Consider the following 18,655-nt stretch of genomic DNA (forward strand, 5'->3'; position numbering starts at 1 on the left):
ACCTTGTCCCTGTAACCTCCTTAGAGTTCATCTTCTCCATTTTGCTACCCTGAATGTTCCAGATATTTTGTTCTCAAATTATGATCTCCTCAACTCAGCAAGCCCATTGTGCTCTGCTTGTGATCCCCTTCCTGCTCTGTGGTCCAGAAAGTGCCTCTAGGCAGAAAGCCAGGGTGATCTGATCATAGGGCTCACATCATTTGTTTTGCTTCTCTCAGTGTTCATAGTACTGTGCTGCCTGCTGTCTGAAATGGTATGGAAACAGTATTTTTCCTATATTGTATCCAATATTCTACTTATGTCAGGAGAGTAAACTTGGTCCCAGTTACTTTCTTGTGAACAGAAGCAGAAGTCCTGTTAGAAAAACGATTATAGGGGCACCTGGGTGGCTCAGCTGGTTAAGCATCTGACTCTTGATTTTGACTCAGGTCATGATCTCATGGTTTGTGAGGTCGAGCCCCATGTTGGGCTCTGTGCTGACAGTGTGGAGCCTGCGTGGGATTCTCTCTCTCCCTCTCTCTCTCTCTCTCTCTCTGCCCCTCCCCCTCTCATGTGCGTGTGTGCGTGCATTCTACCTCTCAGGATAAATAAAACATTAAAAAAAAATTATACCACTGAAACACATGAACATTAGTTCTGGCAGTTTATTGGTCTTAACACCAGGACAAAACCCATGGTGTGATGAAGAAAGAAAAAAAAAAATCAGATTAGCACAGTAAAACAACCACAACAATATTAAACATATAGCATTATGTATGGAACGTATTATATATGTTAAATATATGTAACTTAATCCTCCCAACAACCACGTTTATGTAGGGGCTATTATTACCTACATTTTATAGAATTAGAGATTAAGGTACGGAAAAAAGAAGTAATCAAAGTCATACAGCTAGTATATGGTGGATCTAAGGTTTGAATCAGGCAGTATTGGCCAATAAAAATTACTGTCTCAGATCTCCCACCTGTCTCCACTGGACAGTCTGGTATTTAAGACTATAGCATTGCTCCAAATTCAATTCTGTGTTCCCTCTCTCTCTCTCTCTCTCTCTCGCATCTTCTTGCTTCGAACTCCAACCCTGAGGGGATCTTTTAACTGAAAACTTTTTAATATCATCATTATGTGAATGACCCCCAAATCTATAGCTATAGATATGTTTCCTTGACTCCAGAGAACACCCCTTTCTACCTACCTACTCCACATTCCTGTGTATCTCTTATCAGTACTCTGACTTGGTCTCGAATTGAATTTAGTACCTACTTGTTCTTTCTGTGATCCCTACCTCAGTTAGTGGGCTGTGTCTTTTCTTAAAGGATGATGAAATATTTTGAGATCCTGCTCTATCAGGTATATAGGACCTGTTTTACTTATGAAATGTCTCTTAAGGTCCTTTTTCTGTTTCTGCTGTCTTAATTCAAGGCCTCTTCCTCTGTTATTGAGCAATTGCGACAGAAACTTACTTGGTCTTCCTGTTTTTATTCTCCTGTTCTTTCTGTCACTCACAGTACTTCCTTTCAGAGTTAGCATAAAAATCAAGTGAATTTGCCAATACCTTGATTAAAACCCTATGCTGCTCATCATTGTGTTCTAAGTCAGGAGTTAGGAACAAGGCTTTAGAATGTGAGTTAAATTTCCTTTTGACACTTTCTAGCCATAATACTTTGGGAATTTACTTAACCCATTAATCTTAATTTCCTCTTCTGTAAAATGGGCAAGATAATAGTTCCTCCTCATGAAAGTGTTAGGAAGAATCAATGAAATAAAAAATATATGAAATACTTCAATACTTTGTACATACTCAATAAATAAAAGTTATTACTGTGAAGATAATATTGACAGCCTTCTCACCTTGAGTCCACCACACCTTGCCTTGTGTTACAGGTTTCATATCTAGTGGATGCTTTGCTAATGTGGCCCACACTTTCCACACTTCCATGTTTTGGCTCATGTTTGGCTCCATTTCTTCAGTCTGGAACAGTCCTCCCCAAGCCTCTTCTCTGCTTGTTGAAAGGATATTGTCCCACCTTACCTGCAAAACCTTTCTCATTTGCCACTGTCAGAATTAATTACCCTTTAGGGCTTCCCTAGTCTTAATGAGAGAATATACCATTATAGTTAGTTCATTCTTCTAGCTCTGAGCTTGTGCCAAGAGTTGGGGTCTAAAGAGTCAGAAAAATAGCAAGATGCGTAAGTGTTCGTTAGTTGCTGTTGTTATTTTTATTAGTCGTCTGCTTGTTGTGTTCTTCAGACTGCTGTCTTCTCAAGGGCAAAAATCACGTGATGCATTTTTGTCTCCTCCCACCCTGTAGTACAGTCCCTTGTTTATAATGAGTTCTTGAGTCGGTGTGTGTTGGACTTAAAGGATTGGACTTTTTTCTCTGACGCTGCCTGAGAGTGGAAGGAAGTGAGATGGCTAAGGTTAGAGGTGATCCTTTCTGGATCAGTTTCCCTCCTGAGGAACGGGAACAGAGTCCCGCATCAGCTTGGCTGTGGTAGCAGAATTCTTACTGTAACAACTTATTTTAGTTTTCTTTTTTTTTTTTTTTTTTAGCAAAGCAAGGCCTTTACATTCTGAAAGCAAACAAATGTGTGAAATATCACTAATGAGGCAAAATTTTTTTTGATCTCAAATACACTTCTCCCTTTGTTCCTTTACTTTCCTACCACCTCTTTAGTTACTTGATACTTGAAAATAATTTGATCTTTAGGAAAATTAGTATATTTTCTAAATACTGTTTTACATTGAGTTGAATATTCTACTTATAAACACAATAAATGTAAATAAATATGAGGCTGGCTTTTTCAGGCATTTACCCTGTGATCAAAGATAGACATCTCATTCCTTAGGAAATCTCAAGAAAATTTACAACAATGAAAAAAGGTATGTTTTCTTCATTCATTTCCTCTTTCTTGCTTTTGTTCAGATTTGAATAGACAAGTAGTTATTGAGGAAAATACAATTTAAAAAGCTGTTTTACAATATCTGCTTTTAGACAAATGATTTATGAAGTGCTATGTTAAAAAATAAAGCAGTTGTAAAAATGCCTTTTAGTAGCTGTGGATCTGAGAAACTGTGTTCTTGCTGTTTGATATTGGATCTTTGAAACAAGAAGCTAAATTACAACATTTTGAACTGTGTTAGCTTGGTGGTTTTCTATAAATAATTACTGATGGAGAAAGTGTATTGGTATAATAGTAATTTTATAAATATTTCAGATAGAATTACTGATTCAATTTGGATTAAGCAAAATAAAGACATGAAATAAATAAGGTGATTTAAGATTGTATTGGTATTTAAAGGCGTCTAGGTAATGGTCCTCTATCGTGTGGTACCTGTTAAATGAAACCTGAAATACTCCCCAGACAGCAGGGGAAGAAATGCCATACAAATAAGTGATCCAAAGGACATAAACCTAAATGATTGAAAATGAGTTTAAAACCTTGTATCACTTGGGAGTTTTATTTTATTTTTTTTTTAATTTTTAAAAGTTTATTTACACTGGAGAGAGAGAGAATGCAAGTGGGGAGGGTAGAGAGAGAAGAGAGAGAATCCCAAGCAGGTTCTGTGCTGCCAGAGCAGAGCCTTGATAAAGGACTCGAACTCACAAACTGCGAGATCATGACCTGAGCTGAAATCAAGAGTTGGATGCTTAGCCAACTGAGCCACCCAGGTGCCCCTCACTTTAGAGTTTTGGATTGAGTCTGACTTTTCATAGAAACATACATATATTTTCTCTTTTTTTTCTGATAACAGTCCACTGTTTTCAGAGCCCCCTTCCCCATTTTAAATAACTTTGTCTTTTTTTAAGTCCAACATGGTCTGAGTATGGGAGATTACTCTTCAGCCCACAGACCGTGCATGGTGTGCATATGGCTTCACAGACGACTTTCAGAACAGCCCCCGGGTTTAGGAACCATGTAGGTCCCTTAATTTACATATGGGAAAGTAAAGCCTTGAGTGGCTTAAGTCAGCAGTCACAAATTATGACATGCAGATGGAATTTAGACCTACAGGCATGTTTTGTTTGGCCTCTTAGGATGCTTTAAAATTTTTGAGCAAACGGTTAAAAATCAGGAAATTTTTAGCTTCTCATGAAAATTTAGAGTATCTGGCACTGTTAGACTGATATTCCTGCATGATATCAATTGACGAAAGTTATGTCTCAGCTTCGTCTTTTACATTATTTATGTATCCTCAAGGTTTACCATATTCACAATTCTCTTTTGTCTTATCCCTGACTGTGTTTTACTTAGTCATGTCACCTGCCTTGCCCTTTTGAAAATTTTTGTTATATCAGTAAGTCAGAGGCAGAGTAGAAAATAGAAACTTTTTCCTTGACCCCCTAAGCAGTTGTAGGTTCCCGCTTTCATCACTAAGGCGTTGATTTATAAGCCTTGGGTTCTAGCCCTTCCATTGCCATTGGCTTGCTGTGTGGCATTGAACAAGTTTCTTAACCCCTCTGAAATTTAGTTTTGATATCTGTCAAATGGTCAGAGTAATAAGCATTTAAATAGTTTACATAGTTTTAAAAAATCTAAAGGTTTATATAAAAAACAGCCTTATAATTAATATTTTGGTTTAATATTTTGCTCTATGTTAGATTGCTTAAAAATGCTGCTTTACCCAAAAAATACAAAAGCACTAATTCAAAGGGATACATGCACCCCTGTGTTGACAGCAGCATTATGTGCAATCGCCAAATTATGGAAGCAAAGTGTCCATGGATAGATGAATGGATAAAGGAGATGTGGTATACATACCATAATGGAATATTATTCAGTCATAAAAAGAATGAAATCTTGCCATTTGCAATGATGTGGATGGAGCTAGAGTATAATGCTAACCAAAATGAGTTAGTCAGAGAAAGACAAATGCAATATGATTTCACTCATCTGTGGAATTTAAGAAACAAAACAAACGAACAAAGGGGAAATAAAAAGAGACTTAATTGTAGAGAACAAACTGATGGTTACCAGAGGGGAGGCGGATGGGGGAAAATAGGTGATGGTTAGGGAGTGCCCTTGTTGTGATGAGCACTGCGTGATGTATGGAAGTGTTGAATCACTGTATTGTATGCCTGAAGCTAATGGGACACTGTGTGCTAACTATACTGGAATTAAAAAAAGTAGAACTAGGTGACTGGGAAATTAATAGTAATGTCCTGTAGACAATTTAAATATATGTACTAAAAATGTAAAAATAAAAGAATGCTGCTTCAATTAATGCCCTTTTCCTACTGTGAACACCTTCAGTGCATTCTATAGGATAAAGTCCAAATTTCTCTGCCTTACAACATCCCCTACCATTTGGTTGCAGAATACCTTACCAAAGTACCTTTTACTTTGTATAGAACGGAACTGACTTTCACTCATTCACCCTTTAACACCTACCCCCACACCCACCTGTCCCCATTCATTCTTTTTTCCATTAAATATTGAGCACTTCTGCTGTGCCAGATACAACTTGGGGCACAGAAGACTACAAAAACTGAACAAGACAAAGACTCTGCTTCTAACGTTCTCATACTTAAGCCTTATATTTTAGGCAGGTCAGTATTGTGTATCTTGGATACATCTTATATATGCTTGTCTCTTTTGTTCATACTCTTCTCCTTTTCTCTTTCATTCAACAAATATTTAATGATCGCTTATTGTGTCAGGTATTTTTCACTGGGTGTTGGTATTATAGCAGAGCATAGTCCCCGCTCCCTTGGAATTTATGTTCTTGTGAGATGAATAAGACATTAAGTAAACAAATAAAATATATGTCATAAGGGCTATGAAGTAAATTGTAGCAGAATAAGGAAGATAGAACGTAGTGGTGTGTGGGCCATGGTGCTATTATTTTAGAAGGAATGGTGAGAGACAGCCTTTCTAATATGGTAATTTGAACAAAGTCCTGAAGGAACCAAGGGAGAGAAACAAGAGGCTATCTGAAGGAAGAGTGATTCAGACAGAGGGTGTGCAACAAGTAGATGTCCTAAGGGTGCGCCCTTGGGACAGTGAGGTGGTCAATAGAGCAGGAGCGGAGAAAGCGAGCAGGAGAGGGGTAAGAGATGAGTTCTGAAAGGTAGAAGGGTCCAGATCCTGAAGATCAATTACTGACCATGGTAAGCACCTTGGCTTTTGGCTCTAGAATGAGTTGTATCTCCTCTGAATGTTTACTTCACATTCCTTTGTGAAACCTTCCTTGACCATCCCTGTTGACAATGATTTCTGCCTCTAACTCCTGGCACAACTGCTGACCACGTCCTTTGTTGTTTAACTGACTAAGGCAATGCCTGGTTGTCTTCTTATGTGTCCTCTGTTTTGTCCTAACTTCTTTGTAACTTCCTCTAGCATAGGGACTTGTCATTACACCTTTCTGTCCTAAATTTTGCTTTGTATCTAGTGTATGTTTGTACCTAGTGTATGTTTGTTTGGTGAGGCTCTTGCTTCAGAGATCAGCAATAGGAGTTTGAAAGTGATGTCTAAGAAAGAAGGGAAAGGACTTGGTGGTTAAATATAAGGAATGATGTCAAGGTTTTGTTATCCTGGGATGATAACAGTGCTATGGACAGATGAAGGAAAGCTAGGAAGAGAAACTGATTTTGGGGTAGATAGATGAATTTGGTTTGCAATTTACTGACCTTTGCATGCTAGCAGGATAACCACATTAAGCTGTGTAGAATGATTTGGGTATGTCAGAACATATACAGAGTATTGGTGTTATTTGCTGGTATTATTTGACTGCTGACTACTGTATGTAGTTTCAAGAGCAGGGACAGCCTCCCACTCATATTTCTAGTGCCTGGAACAAGGGCTGGCAAATAATAGGTGCTTAGGTCATAGGCATTTAATATAGTTCTACTGAGATGAGAGGTAGCTATGATGCACATTGTCAATAGCTCATGGGCCCTGGAATCACATTATTGTGGGTCTGAATACCAGCCCCAGCACCTTCCGTGCGTTGTGGTCTTGGTTGAGCACGTGACCCCTCTGAATCTCAGTGTCCTCATTTGGAAAATGGAACGATAAGACCTTCCCTGCAGGGCTTCAGATAATGAATGTAGGGATAGATCCTGGCACGGAGTAGTGGTTTAAGATACAATACCTATTCATTCAGCTGTAATTGTTAATATCATTATTATAAAAAAGGTAATGCTTTCACTATTGAATTTCAGACTCTTAGGCTTAGAAAAGATCTCAAAAGTAACCTGTTTCTGATAACTGTTTTGTGTATTTTAGTAACATTTATAATCAGATACGGTTAGTGTCCAATCTGCATAGAATCACCTACATTAGCCAATCCTGCCAATGCATATAGAACTCGGAGACTAATAAGTTAAACGTTGCTGGAACTTGGACTCATAGTACATCAGTTACTGTTATTATGTACATTAGTATTCTAGAAGCTTACACCAGCCATTATATTCCCATCTATCAAAATAGCCTCATGGTGGGATAGGACTTGATAGACATGTTGGATGACAAATAATAGTGGAATTACATAGTATCTTGCGTTTGGAGATGTATCTCCTTAAATAGGATGGAATCATTTTACAGAAGATGAATGAAATTAGTGCTAGATTTAGAGAAGCAGAGTTTTTTCTTGATTAAATTTTTTTATTTTTTAACATACCTGAAATCTTTTTTCTTCAGATCACACATTGAGATTTTGTAGCTTTTTGGACTAGAGTCCTTTTCTATTCCTTTTTTGTTTTCTCTTGATGTAACTCACAAATTGAAATACATCTTTTGAAATGGTTTCCTGATTTTGTAGGTCTCTTCTGGCTCTGATTCCTTGGGAGCTGCTGGGTGCCTCTCAAACTGTATGCTTACTTTTTGCTTTGGAGCAGATGTCGTGGCACTAAGACCCAGAAACCGTTTGCTCTGTGTGGCTGGAGCTGGGCAGGCTGTGCTCACACTGAAGGGAAGGAAGTCATTAGTGCAGACTGAGCTGTGGAGTTGGGTTCTTGCAGGATTTCCTTCCAGCCTTTCCCCACTAAGGTTCTTGGGAATTAAAAAAAAAAAAATCTAAACACACAAACCAAGTTTTCCTATTTACAGTGTTCAGGGAAGGTAGGCATTTCGGGAAAGGCAGATCCTTTCCCCAAGTTAGCCAAGAAGGAAGAAAAAGCAGCGTAAAGAAGCTCTGATTACAGATCTTTGGAATTTTCTTTGCTAAATTTTACAAACGAGAAATACACCCAGAATTTTGGGAGTTGCTCCAGGCTGCGCGTGAGGGTTTGATTGCTTGTCTAATCTTTTTTTTTTGAGAAGAGGAGAATTCGCCAAAAGGGGTTTGGATGGCAGGAGCCGGGCTCCGTTTCTGCAGCAGCTCTCGTCCTGAGTCTGTTCTCTGAGGGAGGGTCTCTGCAGCCGGCGTGGAGACCCCCTGCCGCAGGCTCCTTTTGCAGGCGCTTGGCTGGGGTGGGGGAAAATGCCCCGCTCTGGCAGGAGTACGCTGGTTGCTGCTGGGACTTCCTAGCCCGGTGGGAAGTGTGTTCGTGGTGTGGGGATACTTTTCATTGAACTGAAGGCGAAAAGACTGGACTCTCCTGGGCTTTTTCCCTTCGCAGTGAATATGGGGAAGAATTAGGGGGTGGGAGGGAGGCAGCATGACTTGCAGTCGCGGCTGCCCTGCATCTGCCCCCAGCCCCCAGCCAGCATCTTGATGTTCCACGTATCGGCTGTACAAATATGATGAAATGGCAGCCCCGGAAGAAGGTAAGTGTCCTGGAGCGGGGACGGGGCCCTGATGCCCGACCCAGGGAAGGGTGACTGGGGGCGGTTGCCCCCGGGTCCCTCCATCCCTTCTGTAGTTTGCTGGGCTGGCCGGTCCAAGCATCTCAGTCCCTTTAGGGACTTGGCGCCAGTCCCCCAGGGACGAGTTACTAAGTCTAGCCTGCGTCCACTGCCCTCTTAAGTTTTTCCTTCTTGGTGTGCCTGGAGTCTCAGGGGTGACAGCTCAGAAACACCCGGTTGCTTTAGAAGCCCCGTGAAGCCAGCGACACGATTAGCTTTGCAAGGACCCAGCCAAGAGCTGCCAGAGTCCAAGGACTCGGTGGCGCCCTGTTTCTGGGGGGGCCATTTGGGGCCGCACCCTCCCCCCCCCCCCATACATTCCAGCGTCCCTGCAGGTGGGTGTTGCAGCACCTACTTCCCCAAGGGGTTAATAGGTTGCGAGCCTCTGGCAGCTGCTTCCCAAGGGCCCCGCTGGGGGGCGAACATCCCCAGCACAACCGCCCAGCAGCTGGTTCCCGGGCAGCCCGGCCGCGGGGCCTCCTGCCCCGGCGCCTGGGGCCGGCCCGGGCCTTCTGCCTGCGGGGCTCCCGGGCTGCCGCGTGGGCCCGCGCGAGTGCGCGCGCCGGCCATTGTGCACGGGTGTGTGTCTGTGCGTGTCAGCGTGCACGGGCGTGTGTGCATCGATCGTGGGGAAGAGGGGGAGGGGGCACTTTGCTTTTTGCGAGATTATTTCCTAATATGGCTCCTTTGTTGAGAACTCAAGAAAAAAAAAATCCAGTGGTTCTATCAAAATAAATTGCTATTGGTCCCAGAAATAACGTTTCTAAATGTGGGACTGGTCCCTACCCCAGGACGCTCAGGGAGAAAGACAGCTTTCTTTAAGTTGTTGGCGGCTGTAGGTTTGGCTAGGGTTCCCTTTTGCTAACTTGTCTGGCGCTGTTAGGTGAACCCAGTGGTTCACTGCATAGCGGGACCTCCCCCCGCCCTCCCCCCCCCCCCCCCCCCAAATACCTCGTTTGGCCATGGTTTTTATTGACATTCTTCTAAAGGAAAGCACAGCGAACTGAATGTGCTGTGCCCCTCCCCAGCCTTGACCTGTCTCGGTTAGCAGCTGGATGGTGTTTTACTTGAACTAGCCAAACTGACTCCTTCTTTGTGGCATGATGTGTGATACCGTGTTTTATACCAGAGTTGAGATAGAAATCATGTGGGAGATGATTCCCTGATATTGTGCGTTGGCTATATTGCTAGAGAATCTAACAAACCATGCTTTAGTATAGCCTGGTAAATTGAAAGGTTTTCTTTGATATGTAATTAATGCAATTTTGATCTCTGACACTAAGTCATTTCTACCTCCTCCTGAAGTCAGAATCTCTCATATATTAGTTCTCATCGTAGAGCTTCTTTCAGTGAGATTGGTTTCATTTACTTTAGTTAAAAGAGATCCACGTATCACTTCCTTCTAATCCCCAATCAAATTCAGAGTCAGGTTGAGGAAAACCGTAGAAGAAACCATATAATTAAGCAATTTAAACAGATACTGTGTATTCCTAAAGTGCTCCCCCATTTCTTCTGTATTTGTAAATTGCATATTTATGAGTACTTTTAAGACGTCTGCAAACTATACATTCATAAATGTCTGTTTTTTCTATTTTACCCAATATGCAGTAACTCATGCAGTTATGTCTGTGGAAACCCCTCTGGGTACTGGTATTGCTTGAACCACGGAAGTATTATTCTTGGCAGTCAGGTGGATTTCTGGACTCTGGAAGATTCTGTTTCAAGTGTTAGGATTCACTCTGCAGTATTTACTCACTCTATGATGCTTAAATGGCTATAACAGAAGGTTGTGTTTATCCACTGTATTCATAATCCCAAACCATCATGTTATAAAGATCCAGATATAATTCTGCAGAGTTCATAGAAGATTAAAAAATAAGCTGAGCCATCAAATACTGTGTGATTTTTTGGTGGTGGCTTGAGAACAATTCTTGATGTTTCTACATTGGAAATGGAAGCTTCTTTGGACAATACTCAGTATTCAAAACCGGTAGGGCAACAGTAAGTCTTTATAAAAATTAGGTTTATTTTCTTATTCTTTCAAGAATACTCTCATGATCAGATCATTGCCATGGTTTCTGGCTGGGTCTGCTAACACATTTGTAGTAGAATAGTCACATGCCATGTGTTTTGCCAAACTGTTTCATAAAAATCCTTTACGCTACAGATGAAAAGTGATACTGCGTTGATGTGATTTTAACAAAGCTGGGAAGATCATCTATAGAATGCTGGCTGCCCCAAATAGCATTTGTCTATAGCTGGGCTTTATGACTAGGATTGGTTGGTAACTCGCTGTCCTGGTGTCCTGTCAGCTACCAGTCCTGGCTTTTATCAATTCTGGGATAACTCTTAAGAGAATGACCATAGCTTCTAGGCTGCTTTGTCTCTGAGAATACAGCTGGGATACCTGATGGAGGGGAGCTCCTTAGTCCTCTTTCTTTACTTGCTGAGTTAAACTGAATACTAAAATTCAAGATGTGTGCTCCAATATTCAATTAGGGTCTCCTAAACTTTTCGCCAAGAAACCACCAAAACGTGATTAATCACGTTTCACCCTCACAACCAGTGAGGAACTTAGGACCCAGTCTTCCAGAGCATAGGGGACCTCCTACCAAGAGCCCTGTAATTCTCCCTAAAAAGTAAGATTCTGTGCAACTGTGATTGCATCATGGTAAGAATGACATTTAATATCATGCTGCCATTTTTTTCATGCCAGTAAGCATCTCTACTTGTTCTCGCATCCATTCATTTAATTCTTTTTCAGTGAGGTGGCAGGTGTTATATGTTGCATTTTACAGAGAAGGAAACAGGTTTAGAGAGATGCAATGACTTAGCCAGAGTCACATAGCATGGCAGGATTGGACCAGCCCTTGTTTACTTCAAGATGTGTGTTCTTCACCCCTGTACTTGGGAGTTTATCCAGGAAAGATAAAGGCTGATTGCTGAGGTGATCTCAGTATATAAGAAGGTTAGCCATAGCTCTGCTCCCTCATTTCTGGATACTGGCACCAAGATGCTCTTCTTCCCTCTCCTTCTTGAAGAGACACAGTGATTTTATCTACCTCTGAATTCTTGGAGCATTTAGAATCTATGCTCTTCTAGGCTGAGTGCCTTTTATTGATACCAATCTTTTTTTTTAACTAAAATTTTAAAGTTTATTTATTTATTTTGAGAGAGACAGAGACAGCATGAGTGAGGAAGGAGCAGAAAGAGAGAGAGGGGAGAGAGAGAATCTGAAGCAGTTTCCGTGATGCCAGTACAGAACCCAACTTGGGGCTCAAACTCATGAAACCATGAGATAGCAATCTTTTAAAAAATCTCTTTTCGTATCCAGCCTCTCAATTACACTTCAAGTTCCTTGAGTTTGGGAACCATATCTCATACCTCTTTTTTTAGTGTCAAGGATAATATAGTTGCTCAATAAATATTGATGTAAAAGTAAAAAAGAACTATCACTTTGTAAAACTTGGATCTTTAGACTTTCTTATTCTAAGAGGTAGTAGTAAGTTTACATGTAAGAAAAGATACAAAATATTTCAATTGATTCATAGATACTAGACTGTAGTGGATTATTAAAGAGCACCAGAATATTTTGACACTTGATTCTGGTCTTTTGTAGAGAATGTTAGGAAGGGAGGGGACAGCCACACTTTCCACAGAAAATCCGTGGCATTCATTGTTAAAATGACATACTACCAGGAGCCATGGACCAGACTCCTGATTCAGTGTCATGATCCTTTTATTAATGTAACCTCATTGGCCTGGCAAAATATACTTTCCCCTGTGAGGCTATCATACCACACATTATTTTTATCTTGTTCTTGCAGAAATGATAGTAATTAAAATGCTCATTGCATAGAAACATGTTTGTTTACAATTCTGAAGTGATTCCTGCTCTTTAAAATCCAAGGATTAGTATCAGATAACACTGTGTAAATAAGACTGCAGTCAAAACCTGCAGGAAAGCTGCTGCTGATTGGATTTTTTCATTGCTTATCTAATGTTATTTTACTGTTCACACATAATAAAAGATCATTAATAGGAATATGTCACATAAGCGACATTAATTATGTCATTTGAGAATCATATGATGTATTTATCTTGTTATACTTGTCACATTAATACAATGTGAATCTGGCTTCTTAAATGACTTCTCTGATAGCACTTCATTTAACAAGCTTGCTTGGAAGCTCACTTGTAAGGATTCCATCCTGTAAATCTGTGTCTTGGAATAGCTTATTCCTTTTACAGAAGGGTGTATTTCAAATCCCTGTACTTTCTCTATGATAAAGTATTTTGTTTCTGGATTTGAAAGTGAAAAGTCTCAAATTAAAAAAGAATTCTTTTTAATGTTTATTTATATTAGAGACAGAAAGAGAGAGAATGAGGCAATGCATGAACGAGGGAGGGGCAGAGAGAGAGGGAGACACAGAATCCGAAGCAGGCTCCAGGCTCCGAGCTGTTAGCACGGAGCCCGATGCCGGGCTCGAACTCAGGAGCCGTGAGATCCTGGCCTGAGCCAAAGGCAGACGCTTAGTCGACTGAGCCACCCAGGTGCCCCCCCCCCTTTTAATGTAATAGTATAAAATTAGACTTAAAAATAATCAAACATTGTGGACAAAAGTACGTGTAAAGAGAAGTCTCACAAATTTCATGATAAAGGTCTTTCTGCAAATCCATTCTATACACCATTCCCAGGTCAGTGCAACCTAGAGACGGAGGTTTTTGTTCTGGCACTTCCCATGACTTGTGTCCTTGGGCATGTCATTTAATCTTTCACATGTGACCCCCCACTGTTATAGGTTAGCACCTCATTATCACTTGCTGGATGTCTTGCAAATGGCATCCTAATGATTTTTCTTTTCCTGGTCTCTTTTTTTTTTCCTCTGGTTTTTCCTTCTTACTCCTCTTAGAGTTATTGTTAGCCTCCTCCCCTCCTCCTGCCCCCACACATGTTCACATTATTCACCTCCTTAAAACCCTGCTGTGTCTCTCCATTGTTTAGTAGAGGTCTTCCAAGTGGGTAAGCACACCTTGGGTTAGGGGATGTGGAAGAAAATAACTGGGTTATGACGAAAATACGAAAACTTCTGTTTTTATGGTTTTTTTTTTTTTTAATTTAAAAGAATAAGAAACAAATCAAGTTTTGCTGAACTTCCAGTATGGCTTGCCACTTGTGTGCTCACTGGTTCAGAGGCCGCCAGGGATCCTTAGTGGTGCCCCCTCACTGTTCCTGTCAGTCGTTTGTTGACCTTCAGTGTGCTGTGGTCGACTGTAGTTTCCATCATGAAAGATTGTGCCTTAAGTGACTAATTTTATTAGAAGAAGAAGAAGGAGGAGGAGGAGGAGGAGGAGGAGGAGGAGGGGGAGGAGGAAGGAAATTGTAGTGTAGACTGTATAGAGATGAAGAGGATGGGCTCTGCAGCTAGACGGCCTGGCTGTGAATTGACTGCCTCGCTCAGCCGCTTTGTAGCTGTGTAGCCATTCCTTAACCTCTCTAGACCTCAGATGTCTCATCTACTGAAGGCGAATGGCACTTAGCTCCTAGTATGACTATGAGGATATGATGTAAAATGCGTACGAGGAGCGCCTCGCACCTAAAATGTGCTTACTGCATTTTTGCCTGTTGGTGTGACTGTATCCTACAATGCAGCTGGCCATGGCTCATCAGGGCATGGCTGCCGTGCATTTGCGTTTATTCCTTCTTTGCCTCCAATCTCTTCTCCTTGTAGTACTCTCCTTAATTTACCTTCCTTTCGTCACTGGTCATGACTCTGAGAGCTAACTCAGTCTTCTTCTCCTTCGTGAATTCTTCTGTCATTGCTGGGCATAGCTGGCAACACTCTCCTTTGACTGTACTTGTATGGGCTACAGTCATAGCTCTGCACTGTCAGTGTGTCCGTCTCTACCAGTGGAATGTTACAGGGTCATAACTGAATGAGTGAATGTTTGAAAAAATGTAATGCATCTATGGAACGAGGTGGTCAGTGATCTTCAACCAGTTGGTTGACTTTGCCAGGTATTGAAGATGCCTAATGTGCAAGTTTATATCTGCCCATTTCTCACGCTCTTAGAACACCATATTGACTCCGAGGGAGGGTGATTCATTGAAGGGGTAATCTTAACTATGCACCCATTAAAAATGAAGTCACAGGGGTGCCTGGGTGGCTCAGTTGGTTAAGTAAGCGTCTGACTCTTGATTTCGGCTCAAGTCCTGATCTCATGTTTTGTGAGATCGAGCCCTGCAGCGGCCTCTGCACTGGCAGCATGGAGCCTCCTTGGGATTGTCTCTCTCCCTCTTTCTTTCTGCCCCTCCCCCACTCATTCTCTCTCTCAAAATAAATAAACATTAAAAGAAAAAGAAAAAGTCACAGTTATGAGGTAGTGGCTGCACAATATTGTGAATGTACTGCATTGTACCCTTTAAAATGGCTAATTTTGTGGGGCGCCTGGGTGGCTCGGTTGAGCATCTGACTCTTTTTTTTTTTAATGTTCATTTATTTTGAGAGAGAGAGAGAGAGGGGGAGAGTGAGCCAGCATGAGTGGGGGAGGGGCAGAGAGAGAGGGAGACACAGAATCTGAAGCAGGCTCCAGGCTCTGAGCTGTCAGCACAGAGCCCAACACAGGGCTCGAACTCACGAACCTGAGATCATGACCTGAGCCGAAGTCAGGTGCTTAACCAACTGAGCCACCCAGGCCCACCCCCACCACCTTTTTTTTTTAGTGTTTATTTGACAGTCTGACTCTTGATTTCAGCTCAGGTCGTGATTCCAGGGTTGTGGGATAGAGCCCTGCATCAGGCTCAGCACTGAGCATGGAACCTGTTTGAGATTCTCTCTGTCTCTCCCTCTGCCCCTCTCCCCTGCTCATGCTCATGCTCATGCTCTGTCTCTGTCTTTGTCTCTCTCTAAAATAAAAAAAAAAAAAAAACCTCTTTAAAATGGTTAATTTTGTATTATATACGTTTCCCCCCAATTGAAAAAAAGGGGAGAGAAAGTTAACAGTTATTTGTGACACATCACCTGACATCAGTACAGCAACACCATGGTTGTAAACCCCCAGAGTAAATCTTTGTTCCCTTTAGCCTTAAATATTTTTGATTCTGTAAGATTGGTAAGGAATGGTCATCTATAGAAAGCTACTTCCGGGAACATTCGCGAAGCTGGGAACGGTGGATAGACTTGATAAGAAGTGAAGGAAGTCAGCGAGGAGAAAATCTGATTTGGCACCTTTAGTGTTCAGGAGCTAGCCAGTAAACATTGCCAGTGTGAGAGGCTACAGAGTTTAATTGGCCCAACCTCAAAAAAGGGCGCCAGCAGCCACCTTCACTTTGCTAGTCAGTTACAGTGATGACACACTGTGCAAAACACAGCGGGAGCAAGAGAAAACCTGAAGTCCTGGCTGGCCCTGCCAGCTTTAGCTTCCACGGTGAATTCATTGAATCATTAATAACAATGTATGTCTCTGCTTTAGGAGTTTGCTTTTATTGATGTGTTAAAACCATGTAGTTTTATGGAAAGCTATAAAAATTACATCATTTAACAGACATTTTCAGGATTTATATGAATCTTTTGTCCTGAACTTTTTTGGTGTCTCTCCACCCCCCGCAGTCCCCCAACCCGCCTTTTAGGTTTTTGTAGCTAAGAGGAGTATTCTCATATGATTGAGCCCTTGGTTATTTATTGTGTTAGGGTATTCTGTCTTTGTGATTTTGAGTATTCTATGCTTTTAGCATATATTTTAAGAAAAAAACAAAATTGTGTCATTTGGCTTATACCTTCTGTGTAATAAATTTAGCATTTTTAGAAAAGATACATGAAATAAGCTTGATGACAGTTATCAAAGCTGCATATAAGCTTTTGCTGGTAGATGTCTCTCAGTTTGGATTCTTAAAGGACTGAAATTTCTCAGGGTTCTGTCTGATTATGTAAGCAACTGTCCATTCTTGAATGCACCCATATTGCTAGCATTATTTAATTTGTGGGAGATAATATTTTGTATTTATATCATGTCAGGGGATTCATACTTGTAGAGGCACACATATGGAGGCAATTCTGAGTTAGAGAGCAGTTGACATTTGGAATAGGGTCAATGTGGAGTTGGGAGCCAGGAGGTCATTGTGGGAACTCCTTGTGTTTGGACACGTACTCTCCCAAAATGCAGTACGTGTAGACTTGAACCTAGAAAGATACTAGCTGGGCACAGGGAAGGAAGAAACTCATAAGGAAACTTTTTTGCACATCCTAGGATAACTTTGTTATATCCTATATTGGCATAACAACACTGGCAAGATTAGAAATAGCTTTTTTCCCCCATTGATAAATTATTCCTTATTCTACTTTGTCCAATATAGGTGTTCCTTGTTTTGAGGAAAATCAAAATACAATATTTTGAATCTGAAAGCAGACTGAATCCCAACTTACTTTATATAACTAAAAACCTTGAGTGTCCATGGGGCGCCTGGGTGGCTCAGTTGGTTGTGCGTCTGACTCTTGATTTCAACTCAGGTCATGATCTCACGGTTTGTGGGATTGAGCCACACGTTGGGCTCTGCACTGACAGTATGGAGCCTGCTTGGGATTCTCTCTGCCCGCCCCCCTCCGACCCTCCTCTCCTCATGCTCGCTCTCTCTCTGTCTCTCAAAATAAATAAACATTAAAACACACACACACACACAAACACACACCCTTGAGTGTTCATTATATTTATTTGGATCATACTTAACTGCTCTGACAATTAGTTGTTAAGCATATTTTATTTTTTAAATATTTATAAATGAACATAACAGGTATGCATGCACACATTTCAGTATTATGTTCAACTGTGGTGTCTATGAAAAACTATAGTGCTTAAGCCCAGACCTATCGGATATTTTTGGAGCTGTGTGTGTTTGTGGAGTTGAGATTTTCAGGCATAAATAAGATTGTTGTTTTTGAGGAGTAGAAAGAAAATGTCATGGGGGGTGACTGTGGACTCATTTTCATTTTGGTTGGATTTTGGGTCTTTATTACTTAATAATTAGCTTTTTCTGATAGAGGGTAGGCTGAGATAGAAAAGATAAAATGCAAACCACTTTGTTTTATTATTAATAATTTTGGCAAAGATTTTAGGTTGCACTGTGTGAAATTGTTGATGTTTGACCATCTTTTACCTACAAAAATGGAAATTTATTATGGTTTAATTAATATTTGGGGGGTTAGGAATGGTGGTGATAAATATTGAAATTAAGACTAAAATGTGTTTGGGGGATTAATTATGAATTAATTTCAAAGTCAGTATGGTTTCTTTGGAAAATCACTACACTAATATTTAGTTTATCTATGGTGTTCTTGTGAATTTCTTGTTAATGCAAACTTAATTCATCAACTGCCAACCCTTGTTAAATTTCAAACATTTTTTGTTGATGTGAAATTTTCTAAAATGTATTACACATTTCCTGCCTTCTTAAAGAGAAGGTACTAAATGTGAATCAAACTTCTGATTGATGGGGCACCTGGGTGGTTCATTCAGTCAAGCGTCCGACTCTTGATTTCAGTTTGGGTCATTATCTCATGGTTTGTGGGTTCGGGCCCCACATCGGGCTCTGTGCTGACAGTGTGGAGCCTACTTGGGATCCTCTCTCTCTTGCTCTCTCTCTGTTCCTCCCCCACTTGGGCGTACTCTCTCTCTCTCTCTCTCTCTCAAAATAAATAAATAAACTTAAAAAAATTATAAACTTCTGATTGCTTAGGATATTATCACAAACATGAGTTATTCTACTTTGCTATAGTTTAGCAATACTATAGGAGTTTTTAAGGAATGTAGAGTTATTTGTTCCTATACCGAATGACCCTAGATTGTTCCTTGATTCTTTAAAAATACTTTTAT

At 40.8% G+C, this 18,655-nt stretch overlaps 1 protein-coding gene across 4 annotated transcripts in view; it reads left to right on the forward strand.

The window, feature by feature from the left end:
• The window catches only part of TTC28 (tetratricopeptide repeat domain 28), a 640,216-nt gene that overhangs the window by 201,498 nt on the left and 420,063 nt on the right, over nt 1-18,655 (forward strand). Inside the window, exon 1 of one of the 4 annotated variants that reach the window (XM_086682179.1) lies at nt 4,998-8,710. The exons of the other annotated variants lie outside the window; for them this stretch is intronic. Within the exon in view, the coding sequence (XP_086538305.1) occupies nt 8,684-8,710 (27 nt within the window). The 5' untranslated portion in view covers nt 4,998-8,683. Of the gene's footprint in view, nt 1-4,997; nt 8,711-18,655 lie in introns of those variants that run through there. 4 annotated transcript variants of the gene reach the window in all.

This window comes from Puma concolor, chromosome D3 (assembly GCF_028749965.1).
Source record: "Puma concolor isolate L17-30 chromosome D3, mPumCon1.1.hap2, whole genome shotgun sequence".
Taxonomy (NCBI): domain Eukaryota; kingdom Metazoa; phylum Chordata; class Mammalia; order Carnivora; family Felidae; genus Puma; species Puma concolor.